Source organism: Caenorhabditis elegans, chromosome I, assembly GCF_000002985.6.
Source record: "Caenorhabditis elegans chromosome I".
Classification (NCBI taxonomy): domain Eukaryota; kingdom Metazoa; phylum Nematoda; class Chromadorea; order Rhabditida; family Rhabditidae; genus Caenorhabditis; species Caenorhabditis elegans.
Genome location: NC_003279.8, coordinates 3,641,449 through 3,666,127, shown reverse-complemented (window position 1 = coordinate 3,666,127; position 24,679 = coordinate 3,641,449). Strand labels below are relative to the sequence as shown.

The window sequence follows — 24,679 nt, the reverse complement described above, 5'->3', positions numbered from 1 at the left end:
ATTCACCTAAAATAATGACTCTAACCATTCACCTAAAAATATGACTCTAACCATTCACCTAAAAATATGACTCTAACCATTCACCTAAAAATATGACTCTAACCATACACCTAAAAATATGACTCTAACCATACACCTAAAAATATGACTCTAACCATACACCTAAAAATATGACTCTAACCATTCACCTAAAAATATGACTCTAACCATTCACCTAAAATTATGACTCTAACCATACACCTAAAAATATGACTCTAACCATTCACCTAAAAATATGACTCTAACCATTCACCTAAAAATATGACTCTAACCATTCACCTAAAAATATGACTCTAACCATTCACCTAAAAATATGACTCTAACCATACACCTAAAATAATGACTCTAACCATTCACCTAAAAATATGACTCTAACCATTCACCTAAAAATATGACTCTAACCATACACCTAAAAATATGACTCTAACCATTCACCTAAAAATATGACTCTAACCATTCACCTAAAAATATGACTCTAACCATTCACCTAAAAATATGACTCTAACCATACACCTAAAAATATGACTCTAACCATTCACCTAAAAATATGACTCTAACCATTCACCTAAAAATATGACTCTAACCATTCACCTAAAAATATGACTCTAACCATTCACCTAAAAATATGACTCTAACCATTCACCTAAAAATATGACTCTAACCATTCACCTAAAAATATGACTCTAACCATTCACCTAAAAATATGACTCTAACCATACACCTAAAAATATGACTCTAACCATACACCTAAAAATATGACTCTAACCATACACCTAAAAATATGACTCTAACCATACACCTAAAAATATGACTCTAACCATTCACCTAAAAATATGACTCTAACCATTCACCTAAAAATATGACTCTAACCATTCACCTAAAAATATGACTCTAACCATTCACCTAAAAATATGACTCTAACCATTCACCTAAAAATATGACTCTAACCATTCACCTAAAAATATGACTCTAACCATTCACCTAAAAATATGACTCTAACCATTCACCTAAAAATATGACTCTAACCATTCACCTAAAAATATGACTCTAACCATTCACCTAAAAATATGACTCTAACCATTCACCTAAAAATATGACTCTAACCATTCACCTAAAAATATGACTCTAACCATTCACCTAAAAATATGACTCTAACCATTCACCTAAAAATATGACTCTAACCATTCACCTAAAAATATGACTCTAACCATTCACCTAAAAATATGACTCTAACCATTCACCTAAAAATATGACTCTAACCATACACCTAAAAATATGACTCTAACCATACACCTAAAAATATGACTCTAACCATACACCTAAAAATATGACTCTAACCATTCACCTAAAAATATGACTCTAACCATTCACCTAAAAATATGACTCTAACCATTCACCTAAAAATATGACTCTAACCATTCACCTAAAAATATGACTCTAACCATTCACCTAAAAATATGACTCTAACCATTCACCTAAAAATATGACTCTAACCATTCACCTAAAAATATGACTCTAACCATTCACCTAAAAATATGACTCTAACCATTCACCTAAAAATATGACTCTAACCATACACCTAAAAATATGACTCTAACCATACACCTAAAAATATGACTCTAACCATACACCTAAAAATATGACTCTAACCATACACCTAAAAATATGACTCTAACCATTCACCTAAAAATATGACTCTAACCATTCACCTAAAAATATGACTCTAACCATTCACCTAAAAATATGACTCTAACCATTCACCTAAAAATATGACTCTAACCATTCACCTAAAAATATGACTCTAACCATACACCTAAAAATATGACTCTAACCATTCACCTAAAAATATGACTCTAACCATTCACCTAAAATTATGACTCTAACCATTCACCTAAAATAATAACTCATAATAATGATCAACATATCAGTCAAACCTTAGAGGTTTCCCTTATAATATTTTCAGATGATTCTTGAAGAAAATGAGAAGCAGAACTTTTTACCATTATCTTTTTTCAGTGATTATAATGATAAACCATTTGCCGTGAGTTGTGCTATTTTTTTTTAATCTTCTTTGTACTTTTTTTCACTTGAACAAACGTTTTTTGATTGATATTCTGTAACTTTATGATTTCATTATTTACTCTTAAAAAGTAAAAATTTCAAAAATGAAGGTAATCGCTGACAATGATAAAAATAGGTTTTCTCATCCTGTAAAAACGAGGAATCTGCAAATAAAATTAAAAGTTTGTTTTAAGTACGGACGCACCTTCAGATCTGTAATTTAAATGAATTGTTGGAAAATCAAAGCCACACCAAGATCTTGGCTCAAAAAAAGTATAAATTCTCATAATTAGTACAGAAGGAGGCATGGTTGTAATTTATTGTCTTGAAAACAGAGCGTCTCTGCCTGATAAAGTGTGTCCATTCTGTCGCCTCGTTTCCTCTTTCAATTCAAATTGTTATCATTTTCCGACTACATCACTCCCATTTTCTCACCTCTTTTGTTTTGTGCTCCCTTTTTCAAAAATGTAACAACGTCAACAATTAGGTACCAACTCAGATTCAGATTTTTTAGTTGATCGAGCTTGAGTCATCAAGCTCTACAATATATTTTATAACATGCTCATTTTCAATTAACTCTAAAAATAATTGAATGCTTCAAAGAGCATTCTATAAAAGTATCACTATAAACTTTAGTATTTACTTGTAGATCTACTTGTTTTGATCATTTTTTAATCCTCTGAAATATTTCGATTGAAACCTGTAATAATATTGATTGGCAATTGCTAGCTATTGATAAAGTTTTAATTGGCAAGAAAAGTGACGTTTTGGGGACGGAAATGCTTATAATGTGTTCACCTTAAAGTGGCATGGGACTATTTCCGGGTCTTGCAACGATTACCGTGTTTTTCCATATATATTTCTGGGTCTCGCCACGATTACTGTACGCTCGCGCAAAGTTTTTTTGGGTCCCGCCACGATTACTGTACTTTTCACCAGTTTTCGCGCACATGGAAAATTAATTGTAGAGCGGCATTTGCGACATGGCCTAGAAAAATAAAAAACTAGGCCATGAGTTTTTATCTTATTTGCTAGTACTGAAATGAAAAAAAAAACTTTTTTCAACTAATCCTTGTGACTATTTATGAAGACGATGACTTTAAGGCTCTTATAGCAAAAAAAAAATCAAAAAATGAAAGCACAAGTGATGGAACTGTTTATTTGGCAAAAAATTTGAAACAATAATTCCTTTTTTTACTTCAACACAGTTAATGCATTAGGGATCCTTGATTCCGATGTGATAAAAAATTGACTCGGAATTCTGGTTTGTGGCCGTGAAAAAATTCGGCCACTCGCTTGCTCTTTTTTGGAGCATTTAAGCTCCTCCTCTTTTTCTCCAGCAACCAAAAAAAGGAGGACCCAAATTACTGTAAAATTTGATTGAAAATTTGTTTAAAATTAGGTACCAGGTAAGCAGAAAAATGTCTACCTGTCTTGTACCTAGCTCCAAAGTGAAATCTTTTCCATGTTTTTTGCTGAAACAAAATAGTTGATTGAAATAATTTAAAGGATAAATCAAACCTTTCCATTGGAGAACCTGACGCCTATTTAACACCGGCCGCGCCTCACGCCTACCTCCTTACTTTAATTCTTCATAGTATTTGTAAAGTGTGCCCGGCATTTTTTGGGTTCCGCGCTCCAGGCACGGCTCGCAGTTTGGAAGACTTTTCAACGCCTACATGAAAGATCTGCAACTAAAGTTCACCTCAGAATGCAGATATTAGGCTGCAGGCAGGCACATACTGTATTTTGCAGGTTATAAATATATATAAATATATATATATACCTAGCTTTACCTTCCTCTTATTTTTAGAAATCAACAGAAAAATCGAATTTTTTTGCAGGTTTGAAAGTGGAGTTGTTCCAGGATGCGACGCGTAAGGTGAGTCAAAAGAGAGTTGTTCCAAAATATTTCCCGTTCCGCGAGTATTGGGGTATCGTGCTCCTCTTCTCGCCGGCTCCCTTTCTCCAAATCCGGTGAGCAAACTGTGTGAAAAGCATCAGCAGCTGGAGTAGAAGCAGCAGCAGCAGTAGAATGAGAAGCCGCGATAATTCGTTAGAGAGTTTAAACAATTGAGCACTCCGCGCACTTTTCTTTTTCTTCGAAAAACCTATTATTCACACCGTTCAGAAACCTCTCACTTTTGTATAACGACGGACCGATGGGACGGTTTGCGGATCAGGAGAATCCCGTCGAAAATCGAAATAAAAAAGAAACGGTGAGTGTTTTTCCCATAATCCTTTAAATCAAGGGTACTGTAGTTTCGGAATGTTGCTGGTTTTGCGCAAAAAGTATGGTGCTCGGTCTTGGTACGACAATTTTTTGTTAAATGTAAGAAAGTGTGCGACTTCAAAGAGTACTGTAGTTTCAAACTTTTGTTGTAGTGGAATTCGATTTTTTGAAGATATTAAATTTAACATTAAAAACAGAAAAAATTGATTAATCGTGAAAAAAAACTGAAAAATCGATGAAAATTCCGCAGTTTGAAATATTTTGAAATTTCTAAATTTTGAATTTTAAATTAAATGTTTTTTTTTCGAAAAATCGATATTTTTATGTTTCGATTTATCGATTTTTCCAAGAAAAACATTCGGAATTTCTAATTTTTAAAAAAAGTTTATTCTTTTTACACTAAAAATATTATACATTGCATTTTACACGCAAGTTTCAAAATTACAATACCCTTTAAATAATTGAAGTTAAATTTCCGGTTCTATTTTTAATTTCTAGTTTTCTAGTCTTCCAGCACAAAATTGATAATTCAAATTGCTACCGTATTGCCCATAAAAACTATTTCACTATTTTTAACTTTTTCGCGGAACTCCATTTTTGTATTATTTACGTAATTATTCAATAACTTCCAGTCACATGCAAAACCAATTGTACAGTTGACTTGAACAATTATCAGAATAAAAAGTAATAAACATAAGAACTTGGTGATAATTGAAATTGCTGATTAGAGTTCACAAGAACCTAAAGAAATGTTTTTACAGGTACACTTTCAATCTGGTAGTTATGATGATGATATGTCAAATTCGCCGTCTTCATCATGTTCGACTGTTGGGGATATGCCGAATATCAAGTAAATTGGTTACAGTAATTTTAAAGGCGCATGATCTATATTTTGGGTCTCGCAGCGAATATTTTAGTGAATTTTTTGTGACACGTTTTAAACTTGATAATTTTGCAGGTTCAAAAACAAAAATTTCAATTAAAACATGTTTCTTTAAACACTAAAATTTTGAAAATTCCAACTTACCATAAACAGGGAGGTAGGCGAGTAGGCAGGCATTCCAGGGTCTTCAAAATCAGAGTAATCCAAGGCTCAATATTGCTTTGAAATTTAAAAAAAATTAAAAAATCTAATGGGTACTGTATTTTAAACTGAAATCTCTATATTTAGAAAACAGTTTTAGATTTTTGAATAAAATTTGGCCTTTGGCAATTCTTGCACTAAGATGCATTAAAATTGTGGTCGTAGTTAAAGTGACGCCTAAGCGCCTACGCGTCTGCCTACTGTATTTTGTAGTTTATTTCATTAAAAAAATATATAGAAAGTTAAATGCATTTAGTTATTGGTAAATTGAAAGCGTTGGTCGCCCTCTAGGCAGGCAGGCAGGCATCCATTTTTTTTGCCTACATAAACAACGTACCATAGGATTCACAGTACAACTAGAGCATCCACCTAAACTATATTTTCAGACCATCTGCGAGCAAAGGATCATTCCTCTCAGAGCTGAAACCATTTTCAAAACGAGCTTCACAATTGATTGTGGATGTACCTGTTGCTCATTTAAGGAAGATCAAAAATACAGAAGGAGTCTCATCGATTACTCGAGAATCTGAACATTTTTCAAGTAAGGTTTGGTTTTCGTTTGAGGAAAGTTTATATAATGCTGTTGGCGTTCGCAAAATTTTAAATTGCACAACCTATGGCAAAATTTGCAGACACAACAACACTACATGGTCCTAAACGGATATACAATGGTAAAGGATGGTCATGTGTGTTTTGGGTGTTTATATGGATATCTTCAATGATTATGTTGCTGACACAAGTCACTTCTCTTATTAGTATGTACATTTCTAAACCTACAGTATCTCAAGTGAGTTTTACCTTTTTTCCAATGAGAAATTTATTTGAAAACCTTTTAAAACAAAATAAATGGAATTTTTTATTTGAAAATTGAAAAAAATGCGACATCTAATTTTCTAATTTTTTAAACATTTTTTTAAACGTATTGCTTTCGGAAAAATATTTTAAGAGACGAATCAATAAAGTATCGATTTTTTTTAATCCGGGAGTGTAAAAGTGCCGTACTCTTTAAAGGCGCACACTTCTTTTCGCTGGAAATTATTATTCGTGTTGAGACCGGGAACCGTATTTTGCAACAAACAATTGCCCCACAACAGCAGTAATATGTACATTTTTTCTTCGACAAAAAAAATAGGTATGAGTCTTTGAACCGGGGTTACTGTAGCTGGTTTTCATAATTTTGTTTGGAACTTTTAAAACCAATTCAACGCAAATTTATATTTTAATTTGAAAAAAAAAGGAATCAAAAAAATTTTTGCAAAAAAGGGTCTCCTTGATCTTTTATGAAGGTTATTATTTTTCAACATCAATAGATTTCAAAAGTTCAGAAAACTGGAGGCTTACTCTAGCTAGGCATGAAGATGTACCTATCTACCAATTTTCCAGTTTCTAAATAAATTTTCTCGAATATCAAAGATCTCTTATTCCCGCAGGTATCATTTCTGCTCAGTGAAGGAGGAATGCAGTTTCCGCGTGTCACCGTATGCAGTTTCAACCCGATAAAACGAACTACTGTCGAAGGTAGGTTAAATAAACCCTCTCCACATGAAACAAATAAACTCACCTGCAAAGTGATCAATGATTATTTCTTCAGCACTCAACAGTACAAAAGATCTATCCGATGATTTATTGGACTATTTAATGATGTTTAATAGTGATGCAATGACTTTATATGGAAGAGCTGATGCTGCATCATTACATTCTGGTGATAATGTTTTTAAGCATTATGTCTCATCTCATCCTAACTTCACTGCTGACAATTTCTTCATGGATGCAGGGTAAGGCATTTCCTCAACTTTTTTTCTACTTCTTGGGGAAAGTTTATTCTTTTTATCGCCAATTTTTAAAAAAATTTAGAAATTAATAAATTATTTTTTTATCTCACAAAAAACGAAAATACTCCGATATAGATTCGATATATTTAGGTTACAATCATCAAAAAACACTGTTCTTTTTGTTAAAAAATATAACTGGTATCAAAACCTAGCTTACTTTTTTTAAAAATAATCGAGCATATCTAAACCGCGTAAAATTTTCAAATTACAATAAGTGACACATAATAAAATATTTTTTGCAACGAAAAACGAGAATATTCCGGTACAGCTTCTTGGTTACAATTAAAAAATACTGCTCTGTTTGTTAAAAATATAACTGTCATGAAAATCCAATTTAGTTTTTTAGATAATCGTATATTTCTAAACCGCGTAATTTTTTTTAATACTATGAATGACACATTGTAATGTTTTTCTGTTTAGAAAATATAAATATTTGGGTCAAATTTCTACAGTTTCTATTAAAATCTATGATTAATTTAGGTAACTTAAGAATTTTTATACAATTTTTAAAATACAAAGTTGCAAATTTTTTTTAAATTGAATGAGAACATTTCAACTAAATATAACTAACTTAAATAGAAAAAGTACATACATACCATGAAATATATTTTGAAAAATTGCAGCTTCTCCTGTGGAGATATGTTCAAAATGTGCTCCTTCGGTGGTCGTCGCTTTGATTGTTGTAAATACGCTACTCCAATATTTTCTGACCTTGGAAAATGCTTCACTTTAAACTTACAAGGAAGCGATAAATCGTGGATGAAAATGCAAACAGAACCAGGAATCGCTGCAGGCCTGCAAATAATTCTAGATTCTCACCTAGAAGAACAATTCGACTCTGAAACTGATGGAGTGACACCAGTATTTTCTAGTGCATTTGAAAATGGATTCAGGTTCTATATACATTCGTCAGAAGAGATACCATTTCTAGCATCAGAGGGAATTGCTGTTTCACCGGATAGTGTTGTATACTCGGCACTATCAAGTTCGAAATATATCCTTTTGTCATCAAATGCGTGGGGAAATTGCTCGGATAGTTGGCCACGTGGATATGACTACAGTTTTCCGTACACTTCTGCAATGTGCTCGACGATGTGCAAGGCTCAATACTTTCAAAATTTGTGTGGATGTTCCCCTTCTATATACAATCATTTGAATAGTTAGTTTATTTCTTTTATTCTAGAAAAACTAAGATTGCTATAAATTAAATACCATGCTTTACTTTCTAATTTTGAATGTATTGGCAAGATTTACAACATTTTTTGTTGTTGTGTCGAAGTTTTTTTTTTGAGATTTTTAAATTTAGAAATATAGACAAATATTTGCACTTTTTGAAAATAAATTTTGTTTTGATTAAAAGTTTTGAAAAGTTTCTCAAAGCCAGTTTTTGAGCAACTTTAAAATTTTTTAATTAAAGCTGATAATTTTTCAGACAGTAAAAAACATCATTACTTATATATAAAAAAATACTGTCCGTCTGTCCATAGTTTGTAGTCTATGTAGTCTTTGTAGTGTGCAAAGTTATGGCTTATGGAGGGATAATGGTTTTAGGTTAGTGGTGGGATATGGTCAGGGTACTGTAGTATTACTGTAGAGGTACTGTAGGGTTACTGTAGGATTACTGTAGTTTGGGAAAAATTGACTTTTCGTCTTTTGAAGGGATAATGGTTTTAGGTTAGTGGTGGGATATGGTCGGGGTACTGTAGTATTACTGTAGAGGTACTGTAGGAATACTGTAGGATTACTGTAGTTTGGGAAAAATTGATTTCAGATCTTTCTGGACAGTTCAAGAACCTTCTGGAATGTTTTAGAACCTTCTGAAATTTTCTGGAAAATTCCGGAATGTTCTAGAATCATCTGGAAAGTTTCGAGAAAAAAAAAGTTTCGTGAATGAAAAATTCTATATAGTTCTTGAAAACCATCGCTATGGGACCCATCGTGATGAGATCTTTCGGGACATAATTGCGCCAATGTTTTTTTGATAAAATAAATTCGAAAAATTCACTTCAAAGAGTCAAAACTCTCCCAGTCGATGGCCGCGCCAGAGGCGCGGTCAGCGGCTGGTTTTTCTATATTTCTATATAATTTTTTGAAAAAAAAAACAGTCACAATGGTAAGAAAAAAAGGGAATTTTGTATTAATCGGCTTTAATGGAAAATTGGAAAAATTAAACAAATTGCTAATGTGTTTGGCATACATATGCACAATTTTTAAGGCATCACAAAAACCCGACACCTAAATAATTTTCATTTCAGGATTCAACGACTGTACTCCCTACGAGACATTCATCTGCATGGACACCAAGATGAAGAAAGTAGTGAATCAGAGCTTTAACATTGAGATGCCAACTTGTGAAGAATGTAAAGTTGAGTGTAAAAGTCAAGTGTATCATTCATTTAATTCATATGGAAAAGGATTGTCTAGAGGTGCACTGATGTGGTTGACGAAGCAAGGAAAGCAAGAGACTTGGACGATTCCGCATATGAAGTGAGCATTTTAAAAGGAAAAATATTCATGGAATCAAATGTTGAATCCACAGAAACAGAATATCAGTCTTTCTACTAATTTGCTCACCAACTTTTTCGAATTTCAGATTAAACTTCCAAGTTGTGAACGTCTTCTTCCGTGACATGTCCTACACAGAATACATTCAAAAGCGTGGAATGTCACTCACCGAACTGCTCTCCGATATCGGTGGTAATATGGGAATGTTCATGGGAATGTCCGTGTTTACTATTATCGAACTCTTCCTATTTTTATCAAAGATCGGATGGATCGGATTTTCGAGAAAGCGAAGAGATTATATGTATTCGAAGAAGAAAAATGAGGAAATGCATGAGAAAGAGCTGGAAGATGTTGTCACTGGATTCAAGTTGTTTAGGCATCGAAAATCTGGAAAAGATATGAGTCATTTGAGGTGGGATAGCTAGTTAAATTAGGATAAAATAATGTTTTTACGAATTTCAGAGAAAAGATTAAAGGATTATCAATGCACAGAGTAACATCGGAACAGTTGAACGTTTGTAAACTCGCATGGGAAAACGAGCCAGACATCGAGCGGAGACTAGCATCAGTTACAAGACAAAACTCTGCGCTCAAGGAGCACAAAGACTACAAACAGCCAACAATTTTGCCGTTTGATCTGAAAGATATCAAGGATCAAATAACACGTGGAAGGGCTGCATCAATGTTTCGAAGTCGGCGGAGTAGATCAGAAACAGCGCCAGCTGTGATACATGAAGCATAAGTAGAGAGATGAGAATTAAATATACATATGTGTATGTAGATACCGGTATCTGTTTTCTAATGAAAACGTTTTTAATGTGTTGTATGTTTTTTTGGGTTTGTGGCAAACACTCTCTTAATACCTGTTCTTATGCTACTAAGATTTTCAGGTTTCCATTTTATACTTCACATCGTATCTCTAACGTAGAAAAGTCTTCCGTACATAGAAGTACGGAATACCGAATACCAAAAAATATAAAATATAGGCTAGATCTGTAAAGCTGTGAAACTCTAGCTGCGGTACAAAGTGAAAAATACAAATTGTTTTCTAATGAATCGTTTATTTTCATATGATTTTCTTATAACTTTCGTCATAACACAAATGGGATTACTGGAATCGACGTCTGTAGCTTCCAGCACCGGCACCTCCGGCGTATCCTCCGCCGCCACCGGCTCCTCCACCACCTCCGGCGTTGTATCCACCTCCAGCAGGGGCTGCAGGAGCTGGAGCTGCTTGTGGAGCTGGAGCAGCTTGTGGAGCTCCTCCGCCTCCGCCTCCGGCATTGTATCCTCCGCCAGCTGCGGCGCCTCCACCTCCGCCTCCGCCGCCTCCAGAGTACCCTCCGGCTCCTCCGGCTCCTCCAGCAGCTCCTCCAGAATCTGCTCTTCCTCCTCCACCTCCTGTAGAATAACCTCCACCTCCACCTCCGGCTGGGAAGTCACCACCTCCACCTCCTCCTGCTGGAGTACGTGGTGGGCATGGGCAATAGGCAGCATCGGTTCCTGGTCCTCCGTCTTGTCCTGGTCCTCCTGGTTGTCCTGGACCTCCTGGTTGTCCATCGTTTCCTGGTGGTCCTGGTGGTCCTGGAGGTCCTGGTTGAGCAGCTCCGCCGGATCCATCTTGTCCTGGTGGTCCTGGTGGTCCCGGTGGTCCAGCTGGACCTGGTCCTCCTGGTGAGTTGACTGTATTGGTTCCTGGTGCTCCTGGTTGACCATCCTGTCCTGGTGCTCCTGGCTGTCCGTCGTTTCCTGGTGGTCCTGGTGGTCCTGGTGGTCCTGGTGGTGGTGGTGATCCGGCATCTCCATCAGGTCCTGGTACTCCTGGTGCTCCAGCTGGTCCAGCATTTCCATCTGGTCCTGGTGGTCCTGGTGGCCCGGCTGGGCAAGTGATGCAAGCTTGTCCAGAACTTCCAGAATCGGCTTGTCCAGCTTGACCAGGTTGTCCATCTTGTCCAGCTTGACCTGGTTCTCCATCAGTTCCGGCCTCTCCTGGGGGTCCTGGTGGTCCGGCTGGGCATCCGGATGCTTGAGCAGCACAATGGCATCCTCCTCCGCCTCCGCCGCCTCCACCGCCTCCTCCGCCTCCAGCAGCATATCCACCTCCACCTCCAGCAGCAGTTGCGTATTGTCTCTTAGCACGGAAAAGTCCTTCGAAGGCAACTTTCTCTGATGGAGATTCGATTCTTCTGGAAGCCATCATCTGAGACCAAGCATCATTCGCCTTAGTTTTGAATACAGACATATCACTGGAAAAGTCTGATTCAAATTGGTTGATGTCTCCAAGGATCGAGAGATAAGAGAAGACGACACCGGCGACGATGACTGCTGCGACTCCGGTAACCCCGGTGAGCGCGTAGAATGAAGCGCTCGACGACATCTGAAAAATAAATTTGTTAGAAAAAACAGAAAAATGCATACATTTTTTTTTTAATTTTGGCAGTTTATATTTCAGTTATTTTAGGTTTTGTCAAAAATTGTCAACTATCAAAATGTTTAAATATTTATTTTCTACAATTTTTTAGTAAAAACATTTCGATATCTTTAAAATGAATCGAGATATACGCTGTCAGAGTTCATGAGGACACATGGTGCATCGATGAGAAAACCCCATACAACTTTTATAGCTCATATCTCGACTGTCTTAGTTTTTATCAAAAAACTCTCAACTGGCATAATGTTTAAATCCTCTTCAGCACAATTTTATAGTTAAAAAAATTTTGAATATCTTTGAAATAAGCCGAGATATAAGCTGTCAAAGTTGAGTGACATGGTGCACCGACGATCCCACTCAACTTGGACAGTTAATGTATCGGCTGTTTTAATTTTTATCACAAAGTTATCAATTGACAAATTGTTTATGAATTTTTTTTTCTTAGTTTCGTTGTTGAAATTTTTATATCTTTCAAATGAGTCGAGATATACGCTGAAAAAGTTAATGGAGGCACATGGTGCATCGATATCCTGGTTGTTTAAGGTTTTCACAAAAATTGTCTACTGACAAAATGTTTATTAACCATTTTCCGAAAGTTTTGTAGTTGAACAAATTTTAATATCTTCGAAATTAACCGAGATAAAAGCCGTCAAAGTTTGATAATGGACATGGTGCATCGACTACCTCACTCAACTTCGGCATGTTTTTTATTGTCTTTAGTTTGGTTACAAAATTAAAAGGCATGAAATATGTAAAATGTTAAAATATAATAGTTTTCTTGGAACTTTCCTACAAAAAATTTATAAAGCAAATAAAATTCTTACCTTAATAGACGTCGTTATCAGCTGTGGTGGCTGAATGTGATGTGTCTCTGAAACTTTTCCTTCCTTTTATACCCCTCTCATCATTGTTCTCTTAATCAAATGTTTATGATTGTAAGCATTTTAATTATACATTATTCAATAGTTCCTGATTAGTGAAAGTGGCATTTCTTCCATGTCAGCAGTCAAAAACAACAAAAAACACAGATGTTTTGCGATGGCATCTGTGAAAAGAAACTGGTTGCGTTTACCATCTCCGAAACGTTCTGCGTCTCTCTATTAGCACACTCACTCTGTATATTTGTTATTGTGTTCAAGAACCGTTATCGGATGTTTTTCCAGCGGTAAAAGTTATATGAGGAGATAAATTGAATTCGTATAAAAAGCGGAAGTGACGATGAATCGGCACTTGATTCAAACTCGACCGTCTCTAGTTCTCAACTTTCAAAAGAGGTTCGTATTCATTAAAAATTAGAAATCTCTAGCGGTTCCAGTGTATATTAAAATAACCAGTTTCAGACAATGTCGAGCGGCACGTACTACGCGTTGTCGGCTGGAACCGCGGTCGCGGCAATCCTTGTAGCTGGTTCAATTGTGTCGATGGTGTCGATCATTGGTGATTTGCAATCCTTTGAGACTGACTTTGTCGATGATATGAGTGCTTTTAAGGTTTGCCAGGGAGAGCTTTTGATATGTAGGTAAAAAAGTGTTTGCAGCACAAAGCCAACGATGCTTGGTCTCAAATGATGGTTGCTCGTCGCGTCGAATCACCAACTGAAAGACTTGCCTTCGAAGGATTGTTCGGACGTGTCAAGAGACAATATGCCGGAGGAGACGCCGCTGCTGCTGCTACTCCAGCAAAAGAAGGCTACGCTGAAGGAGCTGGTGGAGGAGGCGGTTGCCAGTGTGCTGCTCAAGCATCCGGATGCCCGGCAGGACCACCAGGACCTCCAGGAGAAGCCGGAGCTGATGGTGAGCCGGGAGAGGCCGGACAAGATGGAGCTGCTGGAGAGGCTGGTTCTGCTGACACCTACGCTGGAGCCGCAGGCAACTGCATCACATGCCCAGCCGGACCACCAGGACCACCAGGACCAGATGGAAATGCTGGACCAGCGGGACCAGCTGGAGCCGCAGGACCTGACGGAGAAGGAGCTGGATATGCTGAACCAGGACCTGCTGGTCCAGCAGGACCACCAGGACCAGATGGACAGCCTGGAGCTCCAGGACCAGACGGACAGCCAGGAGCCGGTGGAACTACCAGCACCAACCAACCTGGACCTCCAGGACCAGCAGGACCACCTGGGCCAGCCGGACCAGCAGGAGAGGACGCGTATGCTCAACCATCACCAGCCGGAACACCAGGACCACCAGGACCACCAGGAAAAGATGGAGAAGCTGGACCAGACGGACCAGCTGGAGCACCAGGAACCGATGGAGCTCCAGGACCAGATGCTGCCTATTGTCCATGCCCACCAAGAACCTTGGGAGCCGGAGCTTATCCTGAAGGAGGAGATGCAGCTGCAGCAGCCCCTGCTGGAGGATACGATGGAGGTGCCGGTGCTGCCCCTGAAGCAGCTCCAGCCGCTGCTGCCGCCCCTCAACCGGCTCCAGCTCCAGCCGCTGCTGCTGCCCCAGCCGGAGGTTACCAAGGAGGAGCTGCTGCCGGTGCAGCCGCACCACCACCTGCTCCAGCCGCTGCTGCCGCCCCTGAACCGGCTCCAGCTCCAGCAGCCGCCCCACCACCAGCTCCAGCCGCTGGTGGCTCCCCAACCGGAGGATACCGCCGCAAGAAGGTTCGCCGTGTACTTCGCATCGTTCGTTCGTAAAGAGGTCCCGACTATTATTTGATTGTCCCTCTTTATATATATAGAAAATAAATAATTTTCTTCCCCAATATATATTTTTTGTTTTCTCAAGGGCTTGCTCTATTTGGTTGTTGGCCAATTCATTAGAGTGCAGCACTAATGTTGCATGCTTCTGCTTCTCTAGCAATTAGTCGATAATGGATGTGTAAAGGTAGTGGCAGGCGTTTCCTGGAAGGTTTCTGGAAATCACTTTTTGAAATTTCCGAACTAAAATAGTTTCATTTTCTGAAAAAAAAACTCCTTCTTCGTCGTTTTCTTCTTTCTTGAGAAATACATCTCTTCTTTTTTTGTGCCTAACTCCATTAGTATTGTGGGGGTCCTCCCCCGTCTCTGTGTATGTTTCGTCCCTCTAGTCGTCGTGTGAGCCGCATTGACAATGAAGAAGCCGGGCGGGAAGGGTCTGCGCGTCTTCTCCATCTCCTTGTTTTTTTCTTGCTGTTGGTACGGGCAAGTCATTCCGTGCGGAAAAGGCGTAGAAGGATGACAAAAAAAGCGGGACGGGGGGAAGAAAACGGGCGCCGCGCACTGAATTTGCAATGAGAGTTACATATACAAAAAAGAAGGAGGAGAAGAAGAAGAAGGATGGTTTTGACGCGTAAACGTGACGACGCATCATTATGAATAAAGAATGTATTTTGAGTTTGTAGGTTCCTTTGTTAGTGGATATTTGCAGGAAATTCCTGCAAATCATCTTCTAGCGAATATGGCAACCTGTGCCTGCATTGTAATGGCGATTCGTAATCAATTTCAGGCCCGCTGTGGCATTTTATTTTAACTTTGGCTTGGAAGAGGCCTGCCGCCAAAATTTGCGACGACTGATCTTCACGTAGTGTCTCGATGCCCCACAACGGCTTGGCCTACAACAAATGCGGGAATTTTTGACCTAAAACTCTTAAGATTCAATATCTGCGTTTCAATTTTCGCATTTATTGTGTGTAGATCAAAATGTTCTATAACAGTATGAAACTATATGAATGTTCATGATTTCACCGACGTCCATATGCCGACTTCAGCTAAATGTCCCTAAATACTCTACATATTTCCCTTATTTATTCCAGCTTACATCTTTTTCGGTATAATTCTGTACTGTTTTGAACCCGTACCACTTATCCCTTCTCACCTTCTGTTCGCTGTCCGCCTTCGTCAGGGTCTGGCTACCTCTTGGATTGAAGTGTCAATAATTTATGTAGACACTACTGGACTTTTCAGAAAGTCGTAGACAAGTTTCTTAATGCTCTGTGCCAAAAATCAGCAAATTCGATTATTCTGAATCGTGTTCTAAATTCGATCTGTCTGACGTTCAATGAGTTCCTTAAACACGGGAACTGAACTACCTTCCGGGAAAACCTAGGCCTGCCTCTGTGCCTAGGAATTCGTTGCCATGACGAATTTTTGATTTTTTTGTAAACCGCTTTTTTAGTAGTGCCAAGTAACTGAACTCACGGAGACCTTACAATAAATCAAGGAAAACCCCATTTCCTAAATTCCGGATCAATTTTAATTTTAACTCTGGCGAAATTCCTAACCAATCTTTCACTTGCCGGAATATCTACGATTCCGATTTAATTTAAAAATCTTCAAATCTATCCAGCTCTTCATTGTGAGCCCAATTAACCTAAATTTCAAGCGTCTTCCTGTTCTTTATTTCCATTTTTATTCACATATCCTCCCACCGGTCTCTCTATTGTGTGTCAGAAAAAAGAGAGAGAGCATCACCGAAAATGCAATTATGTCGATCAAATTGGCACCTTCACCGCCACCGCGTCCGACCGAAAAAAAGGAGGGCCGAAAAGCGAAAAAATGGCGTGAAGCACGCGAGAGAGCCCTCCTACCCCACTAGTTGTCGCTCCTTTCTTGACACCTGCATTTTTTTTGGAGAATTTTTGAGTTCATTCTGAGTACGAATTTTCAATGGGATTTTCTTGTTGAAAAAGCCGTAGATTGATGCCGTGAGAAGTGAAGGTTTATAAATATTAAAAGAGTTGGCCGGTGAAAAAATAAATTTGGGTGAGTTGCACGTTTCATCATGAAAAAATCTTAAAATTCTCACCCAAAATTCAAATTTCAGGTACTTGGCAAACGCACCTGTATACCGCCTATTTTCTGGATTTTAGCGTGCACTCAGGTGTTGATAAAGCTTTTAAAAGAAGGTGTAGGTTTTGGTGATAAGTCAGCTTTGATGAAAAAGTTTCAAGGGTACTTGCGAGTAGGTACAGATGTAGGCACAAAGTAGGTAAGGTCGCCTTCTATGCAGATATTTTTATACATTTTTAATAGGCGCGAAATTCAAATTGTATTTAATTCAAAATAATGTTCTTGCATATGTAAGAAACAAAATGTAATCAGTCGGGATTTTTCAAATTTGCTTACTAATTTGCTTAATTTCCAATAGACTAAAAATATTCTCAATAAATTAAATTTCGTAGCGAGACCTCTTCAAAATTGCTCAAAATTTGTTTGTGACGATTTCAAAATTTTTTTTTTTTTTAATTTTAAACTTTCAGTCTTTTTTCAAAATTTAAGACATTAATTAAAAAATTTTTAAAGATTTTTTTGGAGGCCTCCTCATCAAGAAATTTGGGATTTTAGGGCCATGTTAAATTTTTTTGAATAATGAGAAAAATTAATTTAATGAATTTTTTCACTTATTTAATGAATTTTTTTAAAACTTGATTGGCAGGTCAGTTTCAACGCAATGAAACAATTTTCAACTTCAAAAATAATTAGCACAATGTGCTCTACAATTTCGTAGTTGAAATTTTTGAATATCTCAACTCGCAGAATATATAATTCTCCCAATAGCTAAGGGGGCACACACTTTGCAACTAAGCTCTACCTGCTGAGCTTCACCTCTGACCTTGCTCTGCGTATCTCAATATCACCTCCCTCTGTCTCTCTCACTCACTCATCCTCTATTGACTTTGCATTGATGAAAACGCTTCTACTTCTTCCCAAGCTCTCCTTTATCCATCGGGAGTCCGTCTCTCTCTCTTTCTTTCTCTACCTCTCTTCTTCTCTCCTTCTCTCTCTAGTATACATGTGGATGGAGAAGAAGAAGAAGAAGAAGGAGCCGCGCTCTCCACACACCCTCTTTTTCCTCTTTCACTAATTTCTCTGAGCCTCTTTACTCTCTCTAACTCTCACTCTTTCTTTCCTAAAGCTTCTGCCTGCTAGTGGTTGTGGTGGTGGTTGGGTGCTCATAAATTTTTGGCACTTTTTTGTTTTTCGAGTGTTTTCCTCTCTCTCCTTCTTTCTCTCTCTCTCTAGCTTCCCCTTTCTCTTTCAAATTTTTTTGCACAAGAATATGAAGCAAGAGCCGATCGATTTCCTTTTTTTTCTTGTTCCTCATTTTCTAAAATACCCGTTTAATTTTGAGAATGAAATGAGATTAATGACCTCTCAAATAGCAATCAAGAATCCAATTTCCTATAATTTTTTTCGGGTTTTATTCAGGCTCGCGTGTTCAATTGATCTCAATACACAAACCTCAGAAATCAAATATTTCCACAAAAAATAATGATTTTTTTAACCAAAAATAGTTTTACTGAGTGAAGTTTCTATTAAAACTTAATTATCACCAATATTTTGCAATTGTTGCGCCAAAAATACGGTACTGGGTCTTGACACGAAACATTATTGTTAAGGAGCGCGCCTATAAGGAGTACTGTAATCTTTAACTTTCCTGATGTTTTATTGATTTTTTTGAGAATACATTTATTTATTGAAAAACTCACTGAAATTTTTTAAAATTTTTCGACAGAAAAAAATGTTTTGTAATTTTTTTTCAAGAGAATTCAGCCCATTTTTTGTCTTAAATTTTTCTGAATTTTTTTGTGCATTTGCGGATTTTTAAAAGGTTTTTAAAGGATTTTATTTTTTAAATTATTCCTTAAAGGAATCCTATAAAATATAAAAATTGAAAAAATTGCGCGTAAGACATGGTGCATCGACGGAAATTTCAAATTCAGAATTTAATTTCCTCTCTCGTTTTGTTCCCAATTTCCCTGTCTCTCCTTGATTTGTCATTCATTTTCTATGCCTGGGGCTCCGCTCGAAACGTCTTCAATTTCCAAAAACTGACATTTGACGCTTGGCCGCTCTCTCTTTACACACCCAATGAATAACCAAGTGCACTTTTTTTGTTGTTGCTGTTCGAGCTGATTTATATGAAAAAATTGCAGTGAAAAAACCGGGGGAAGATCTGAAAGAAACAACAACACGGACGACGAGTCTCATTGAAGTGTGTAGTCGTCAGTAGAGAAGAAGGAGGAGGACACACACGAAGAAAAGAGAGAAGAAGCTGACAGAAAAAAAGGAAGGGGACAAAAGTGACAAGGTCACACTGCGTCGTCGGAAGAGTTGGACGCCCCGCTAGATGGCTTTCCGCAGAAGGGTTTGTTCTTTACTTTTTTGCACGCAAAAAAATATATTTAAAAAATTGTCTATAAAAAATTTCGAAAAATGCGCGGAAATCTGACGCACTGATAAAACAGCTAATAAGCAGGGCGTCAGATTTTACATATTATAGTATACGTTTTTGAAATTGCTTTAGATCATGTCTATAGCATTACAATTACGAAATATCACCGTTAAAAAATTCGAAAAAAATTTATTAATTTTATATGATTTTTTTGAAAATTGGAAAAATCTCACAATTAGTTTTTTGTCATTTTGAAAGTCGTTGATCAAAAAAAAAGTTTCCTTCGAATTTCATGGTCTACTTATGTTTTAAATATTCAATTTTCTTGCAAAATAGAATGAATAATATCAAAATAATCTGAAAGTCTACCGTATAGAGTACGCAGTGCGAATTCCTAATCGATGCATCAGATTTCACGAACAAACTTTTGATTTCGTGAAACCAGTATTCAAGAAAATAACTGAAAGGTAAAACCAATTTATTAATTTTTAAAAAATATATTTCAAACAAAAAAACTAATTTTCCCCCAATTTCCCATTTTCCCCCCAAAAGTTCCCAACTTCACATATTAATTGTTCATATTTCAGGGAAGCGGCGACTCGAATTTCAGTCATCACGATGAGCTGGAACTTGAAGCCGGAAACCGGGAAACATTACGCAGGGACGCAGAGAGGCAGGCGGCTTTGCAATTGGAAAGAGCCAAGGTTAGTGGGTGCTCTGTAGAGGAGCACACTTTGTTTATTTTTCCGTGGGAATATTTTGTGAAGAGGTGGGGGGGGGGGGGGGGGTCTGAGTATGTGGTTTGAACCATTATTGAGTATTGATCAGAGAATTCAATGCACCATATTTCACGCGCAAGTTTCGGAAGGAACTATTTAATATTTAATTCCAAAACTATTAATGTTTCACGGAAAACAAAATCATACAACTTTATAAGGGCTCCAAGAAAGGCAGGTACATTGTCATGCCTGCCTCCCAGGCTGTTTTGCCAATCATGTGGCATGTGCCCTGTAAACTTCTAGGTTCGCATAATTCTTGACATATACGCCTTATAAGGCATAAGCTTAAATAAAAGTAGGTGTAGGTCGCCTTCATGGTCTGCAGGCAAGATTTAGAAAAAACTCTCTACCACCCATCAAAACACAAAACTCACAGAAACCCGGTACCCAGCTTTTTGAAGTTTTGAAAAGTGCTCCCAGGGGAGCGCTGCAAAAGAAATTCAACGAATTGTGAAATATTAACCAAAATTTCAGTATAAACCGGTGGCATTCGCTGTATGTACAAATGTAGAATATGATGGAAGTGTGGACGATGATTCGCCGGTTCACGGATGTGCAGTTTCGTTTAAAGTCAAGGATTTTCTGCATATTAAAGAGGTTGGTTTTGGGAGTTTTTTCATGATCGTAGTAGGAAGTAGGTCTGAAAAATGACCACGTATGTAGGTAAGTGAGCGTCTATGCCTCACGCATGCCTACGTGTTTGTGTTTTTAAACTAGGGTGTCGTCAAGGCAGATAGTATTTTTTTTTCTGCCGACAATAAAGCAGGTGAGATTGTCGTACTTCCCCTGAATTTCCGCGCGACGGAAAAAATAATTAGGTTTTTTTTCAGTTGATTGACAAACTCTTCTAATATTATATAATATTACATGATTCAATTCCTTTTTTCAGAAATACAACAACGATTGGTGGATTGGTAGATTGGTGAAAGAAGGCCATGATCTAGGCTTCATCCCATCGCCAGTCAAACTCGAATCCTTGCGACAACAGACGGCCAAGTCGGGCAAATTGTGAGTGATTGAAATTGAGAGTGATGAAGATTTAATGGGTGTATGTATTACAGCAAGCAATCGACATCTGCAACTAATCTCGGAGCACTGGATAACATGATGCCAAGAAGTGGATCACGGGGTTCGACTCCTCCGACGCCTGGTAGGGTTTTTGTTATTTTGAGATAGGGAAGAGGACAGCACAAGACACTGCAACTTTTTCCTCACGAGGGACGAGGAAAAGTGGTTTCTAGGCCATGACCGAGGGGCCGACAAGTTTCAGCGGTCATTTATCTTGTATTGTTTTCCGCCTGTCTTCTTTCGTTTTTCACTGATTTTTTTCGTTTTTTCTTAATAAAACTGATATATAAATATTTTTGCAGATGCTAAAACAATTTCCAAGTGAAAAAATTATGTATTCAGTGGGCAAGCAGCGGTGAAAGTGGGCAATGTAATATGATGGATTACGGGAATACAAAACCTAAACTTTTTCTTAAACATGATACATATGCTGCTTAGATGCTGAAGCTACCTGATTTTCATCAAGACCGCTGAAAAAGGTTTGAGGTTTCCAAAATTCAACTTTTTCGGTGAAAAAGTCGAGATTTTCGCACAAAAAGTTGAATTTTGAAAACCTCAAAACTTTTTCAGCGGTCTCGATATGAAACTCAGGTAGCTTCAGCATCTAAGCAGCATATGTATCATGTTTAAGAAAAAGTTTAGGTTTTGTATTCCCGTAATCCATCATATTACATTGACCACTTTCACCGCTGCTTGCCCACTGAATACACTTTTTTTACTTGGAAATCGTTTTGGCATCTGCAAAAAATATTTATTTATCAGTTTTAATAAGAAAAAACGGGAAAAAGCTGTGACAAACGAAAAAAAACAGGCGGAAAACAAAGCAAGATAAATGGCCGCTGAAACTTGTCGGCCCCTCGCCCATGGCCTAGAAACCACTTTTCCTCGTCCCTCGTGAGGAAAAAGTTGCAGTGCAAGACGATTACCATAACCGTTATTTTCCGTTCTCACTTGGGGGTCTTACTATATTACTGTAACAGTGCTAATTAGTTATTTTCCAATTTTCAGACGACGATGAGTATAATGCAAAGAAAATGACAAATATCGTTACGACGCCTCCAACAAAAGAGAAGAAAAAGTTAATATTCAAGAAAGTGCAACAAGAAAATGTCCCACCGTATGATGTTGTACCATCAATGAGGCCAGTTGTACTAGTTGGGCCATCTCTTAAAGGATATGAAGTCACTGATATGATGCAGAAAGCTGTTTTCGATTATTTGAAGCATCGATTTGAGGGGAGGTAAGCACCGTTTTCAAAAATTCATGCGGGGTGTCCCGGGGCGTAAGTTAACACGCTCTACCGAGAAATTGAAAAAACATCCACGTGGCTTTCTAGGGCTCCCTTAAATTTTTCAACCACCCACGGTTTCGAAACCAAAATTGAGCGATTTTTGGAATTGAGAGAGTTGCAGCAAAACTGAATCTGGCGAAGGTTGCAAAATTTGAAATTACTGTGCGAAATACTTTGCCAAGAAAATTGGCGAACGACATCCAACCCTGGCTTTTCTGCAGTTTCTCCAACATTTTTTCCAGAATAATCATCACCCGAGTTACTGCAGACATCTCATTGGCAAAGCGAAGTCTTCTCAACAATCCGAATAAGCGAGCAATGATGGAAAGGGCAAACTCGAGAACTAGCAACAGTTTGGCGGAAATTCAAACTGAAATCGAAAGAATTTTCGAGCTGGCTCGTTCGATGCAACTGGTGGTACTTGATTGTGACACTATCAATCATCCATCTCAATTAGCAAAGACAAGTCTTGCTCCAATTCATGTTTATATCAAAATTTCTAGTCCAAAAGTGAGTTTCTTTTTCTGAGAGTAAGATTTTAAATATGTTTTTTATTTCCAGGTTCTTCAACGACTCATCAAATCGCGTGGAAAATCGCAATCCCGGAATATGAACGTGCAAATGGTGGCCGCAGAAAAGCTGGCCCAGTGCCAAGCAGAGCTCTTCGACGTTCTGCTCGACGAGAATCAACTGGAAGATGCGTGTGAGCATCTTGCAGATTTTATGGAAGCCTACTGGAGAGCCACACATCCGCCAGTCAGGTCACCGCCTAGAATAAAAAGAAATCCAATGGAAAACCGAGGACCGAGCACGTTGTTCACGCCGGCGCAGATGATGCAGGTTGGTTTTGTTTGGAAATTGAAATTTAGGGTTCCTACCTAATTTTTCTGATTTGGTGTGTGAAATGTGGGTGGGAGACCCAAAATATGATCGTTTCTATGAAAGGTACATGAGATCGTGACAAGACCCGTTCTTGTAAAACTTACGTGTAGTAGCGAGACCCAACACAGTAAGACCCTCTTTGAAGCACGTCGCTGCGAAACTGTGCTTGGGGGTACGCACATTACTGGGAGAGCAATAACTTTAAGATCCTTAACTGTGAGATCTATCGCTACGAGACCCATCGCTGTGAGACCCATAATAATGAGACTGATAGCTTTGAGACCCTTTTCAGGAGAACCATAACTGTTAGCCCCATTCGTGACGAGACCCATCGTTTTGAGACCCATCACTGTGTTACGCTACCGTTCGCTGCGGGACCCATCGTTGCTCCAAGCTGATACCATTTTTAGTGACGCTACGTGCCTAATTGTGGTTGCCTATCGCCGCTAGATTCGAGAGACGTAACACTGAGATTTTAGAAACAAAACTGTCAATTTACCCCTCAAAACCAAACTTTTTCCAGGGTTTCCAAGGAAACGCCGGTCAACTGCCACCGCAACTCCAACCTCAACAATCCATAGCCTCAATGTCACAAATGGGTGGACCAATGGGATCCATGAATCCTCCGTACTTGGCACCCCCAATGCAAAGTGGTCGTCCAGGAATGCCAAGTATAAGTGTACAACAGGCAACTGGTTCCTACGGTGGAATGCAGCAGCAACCACAACAGCAACAACCAATGCAATCAGCTCCACCACCAGCACCTCAACGACAAACATCATATGATCGGCATGGATTTGATGAATACGACGATATGGATATGTCACATCAATATGAAAGAGGTACGTACAGGTACTAGGTGCCTGTATATTCAATTGTATGTTTTCTTGTGAACAATCACTGATTCGAATTCCTTTCTTGATCATTTTCAATATCTCTATCTATCTCTTTCTCTCTTTCTTCGCAACAAATGGCATCTTCTTCGAATTGCTCCGAGTTTTTGAACATCACACCCCCCACAAAAAGTACGAGTCGGTTTTTTTTCTAGAAACTATTTTTCCTTTTTTTTTTTCTTTTATGATGTTTTTGTATTTTATATGTATACCTCTATTTTTTGATTGTAATCTATTAAATATTTTAATTTTCAAATATATAATTTTTTTTCTTTGAAGAGCCTCGAATTGCAGAATTTGGCGCAGAAGCTCCATATTAAAGGCACACGTGACCTTTTCGTGGCAAGACCATCGGATGAATATTGGTAAAAAAGCGATGTTTTCCAGGGAGAAATATATAAAAGTTTGGCAAAACTATTGCAGAGACGATTAAATTTTGAAAAAAAGTATTTTTTCAATTTTTTTTGAAATGAAA

General features: G+C 37.9%; 4 protein-coding genes across 4 annotated transcripts; 3 read left to right on the top strand and 1 right to left on the bottom strand.

The window, feature by feature from the left end:
* The first annotated feature begins 3,944 nt into the window (after positions 1 to 3,944).
* On the top strand, positions 3,945 to 10,574 carry acd-5 (DEgenerin Like). Its single transcript, NM_058795.5, has 11 exons — positions 3,945 to 3,982; positions 4,232 to 4,319; positions 5,095 to 5,183; positions 5,804 to 5,958; positions 6,050 to 6,204; positions 6,848 to 6,935; positions 7,009 to 7,192; positions 7,873 to 8,408; positions 9,505 to 9,736; positions 9,843 to 10,166; positions 10,217 to 10,574. Exons 1-11 carry the CDS (start codon positions 3,969 to 3,971, stop codon positions 10,494 to 10,496), a joined length of 2,145 nt encoding a protein of 714 aa, NP_491196.3. The 5' UTR covers positions 3,945 to 3,968; the 3' UTR covers positions 10,497 to 10,574.
* Positions 10,575 to 10,862: 288 nt separating this feature from the next.
* On the bottom strand, positions 10,863 to 12,131 carry col-51 (Nematode cuticle collagen N-terminal domain-containing protein; the record flags this gene model as incomplete). The annotated part of the gene is made up of 1 exon (NM_058794.4): positions 10,863 to 12,131. One exon carries the CDS (start codon positions 12,129 to 12,131, stop codon positions 10,863 to 10,865), a length of 1,269 nt encoding a protein of 422 aa, NP_491195.2.
* A 1,294-nt stretch (positions 12,132 to 13,425) lies between these two features.
* On the top strand, positions 13,426 to 14,892 carry col-50 (Nematode cuticle collagen N-terminal domain-containing protein). Its single transcript, NM_001393238.1, has 3 exons — positions 13,426 to 13,459; positions 13,526 to 13,675; positions 13,723 to 14,892. Exons 2-3 carry the CDS (start codon positions 13,529 to 13,531, stop codon positions 14,830 to 14,832), a joined length of 1,257 nt encoding a protein of 418 aa, NP_001379842.1. The 5' UTR covers positions 13,426 to 13,459; positions 13,526 to 13,528; the 3' UTR covers positions 14,833 to 14,892.
* Positions 14,893 to 19,045: 4,153 nt separating this feature from the next.
* Positions 19,046 to 24,477, top strand: ccb-1 (Guanylate kinase/L-type calcium channel beta subunit domain-containing protein). Its single transcript, NM_058792.6, has 9 exons — positions 19,046 to 19,264; positions 19,879 to 19,995; positions 20,545 to 20,667; positions 20,960 to 21,078; positions 21,132 to 21,220; positions 22,147 to 22,378; positions 22,672 to 22,939; positions 22,991 to 23,269; positions 23,835 to 24,477. Exons 1-9 carry the CDS (start codon positions 19,247 to 19,249, stop codon positions 24,168 to 24,170), a joined length of 1,581 nt encoding a protein of 526 aa, NP_491193.2. The 5' UTR covers positions 19,046 to 19,246; the 3' UTR covers positions 24,171 to 24,477.
* The last annotated feature ends 202 nt before the right edge of the window (positions 24,478 to 24,679 follow it).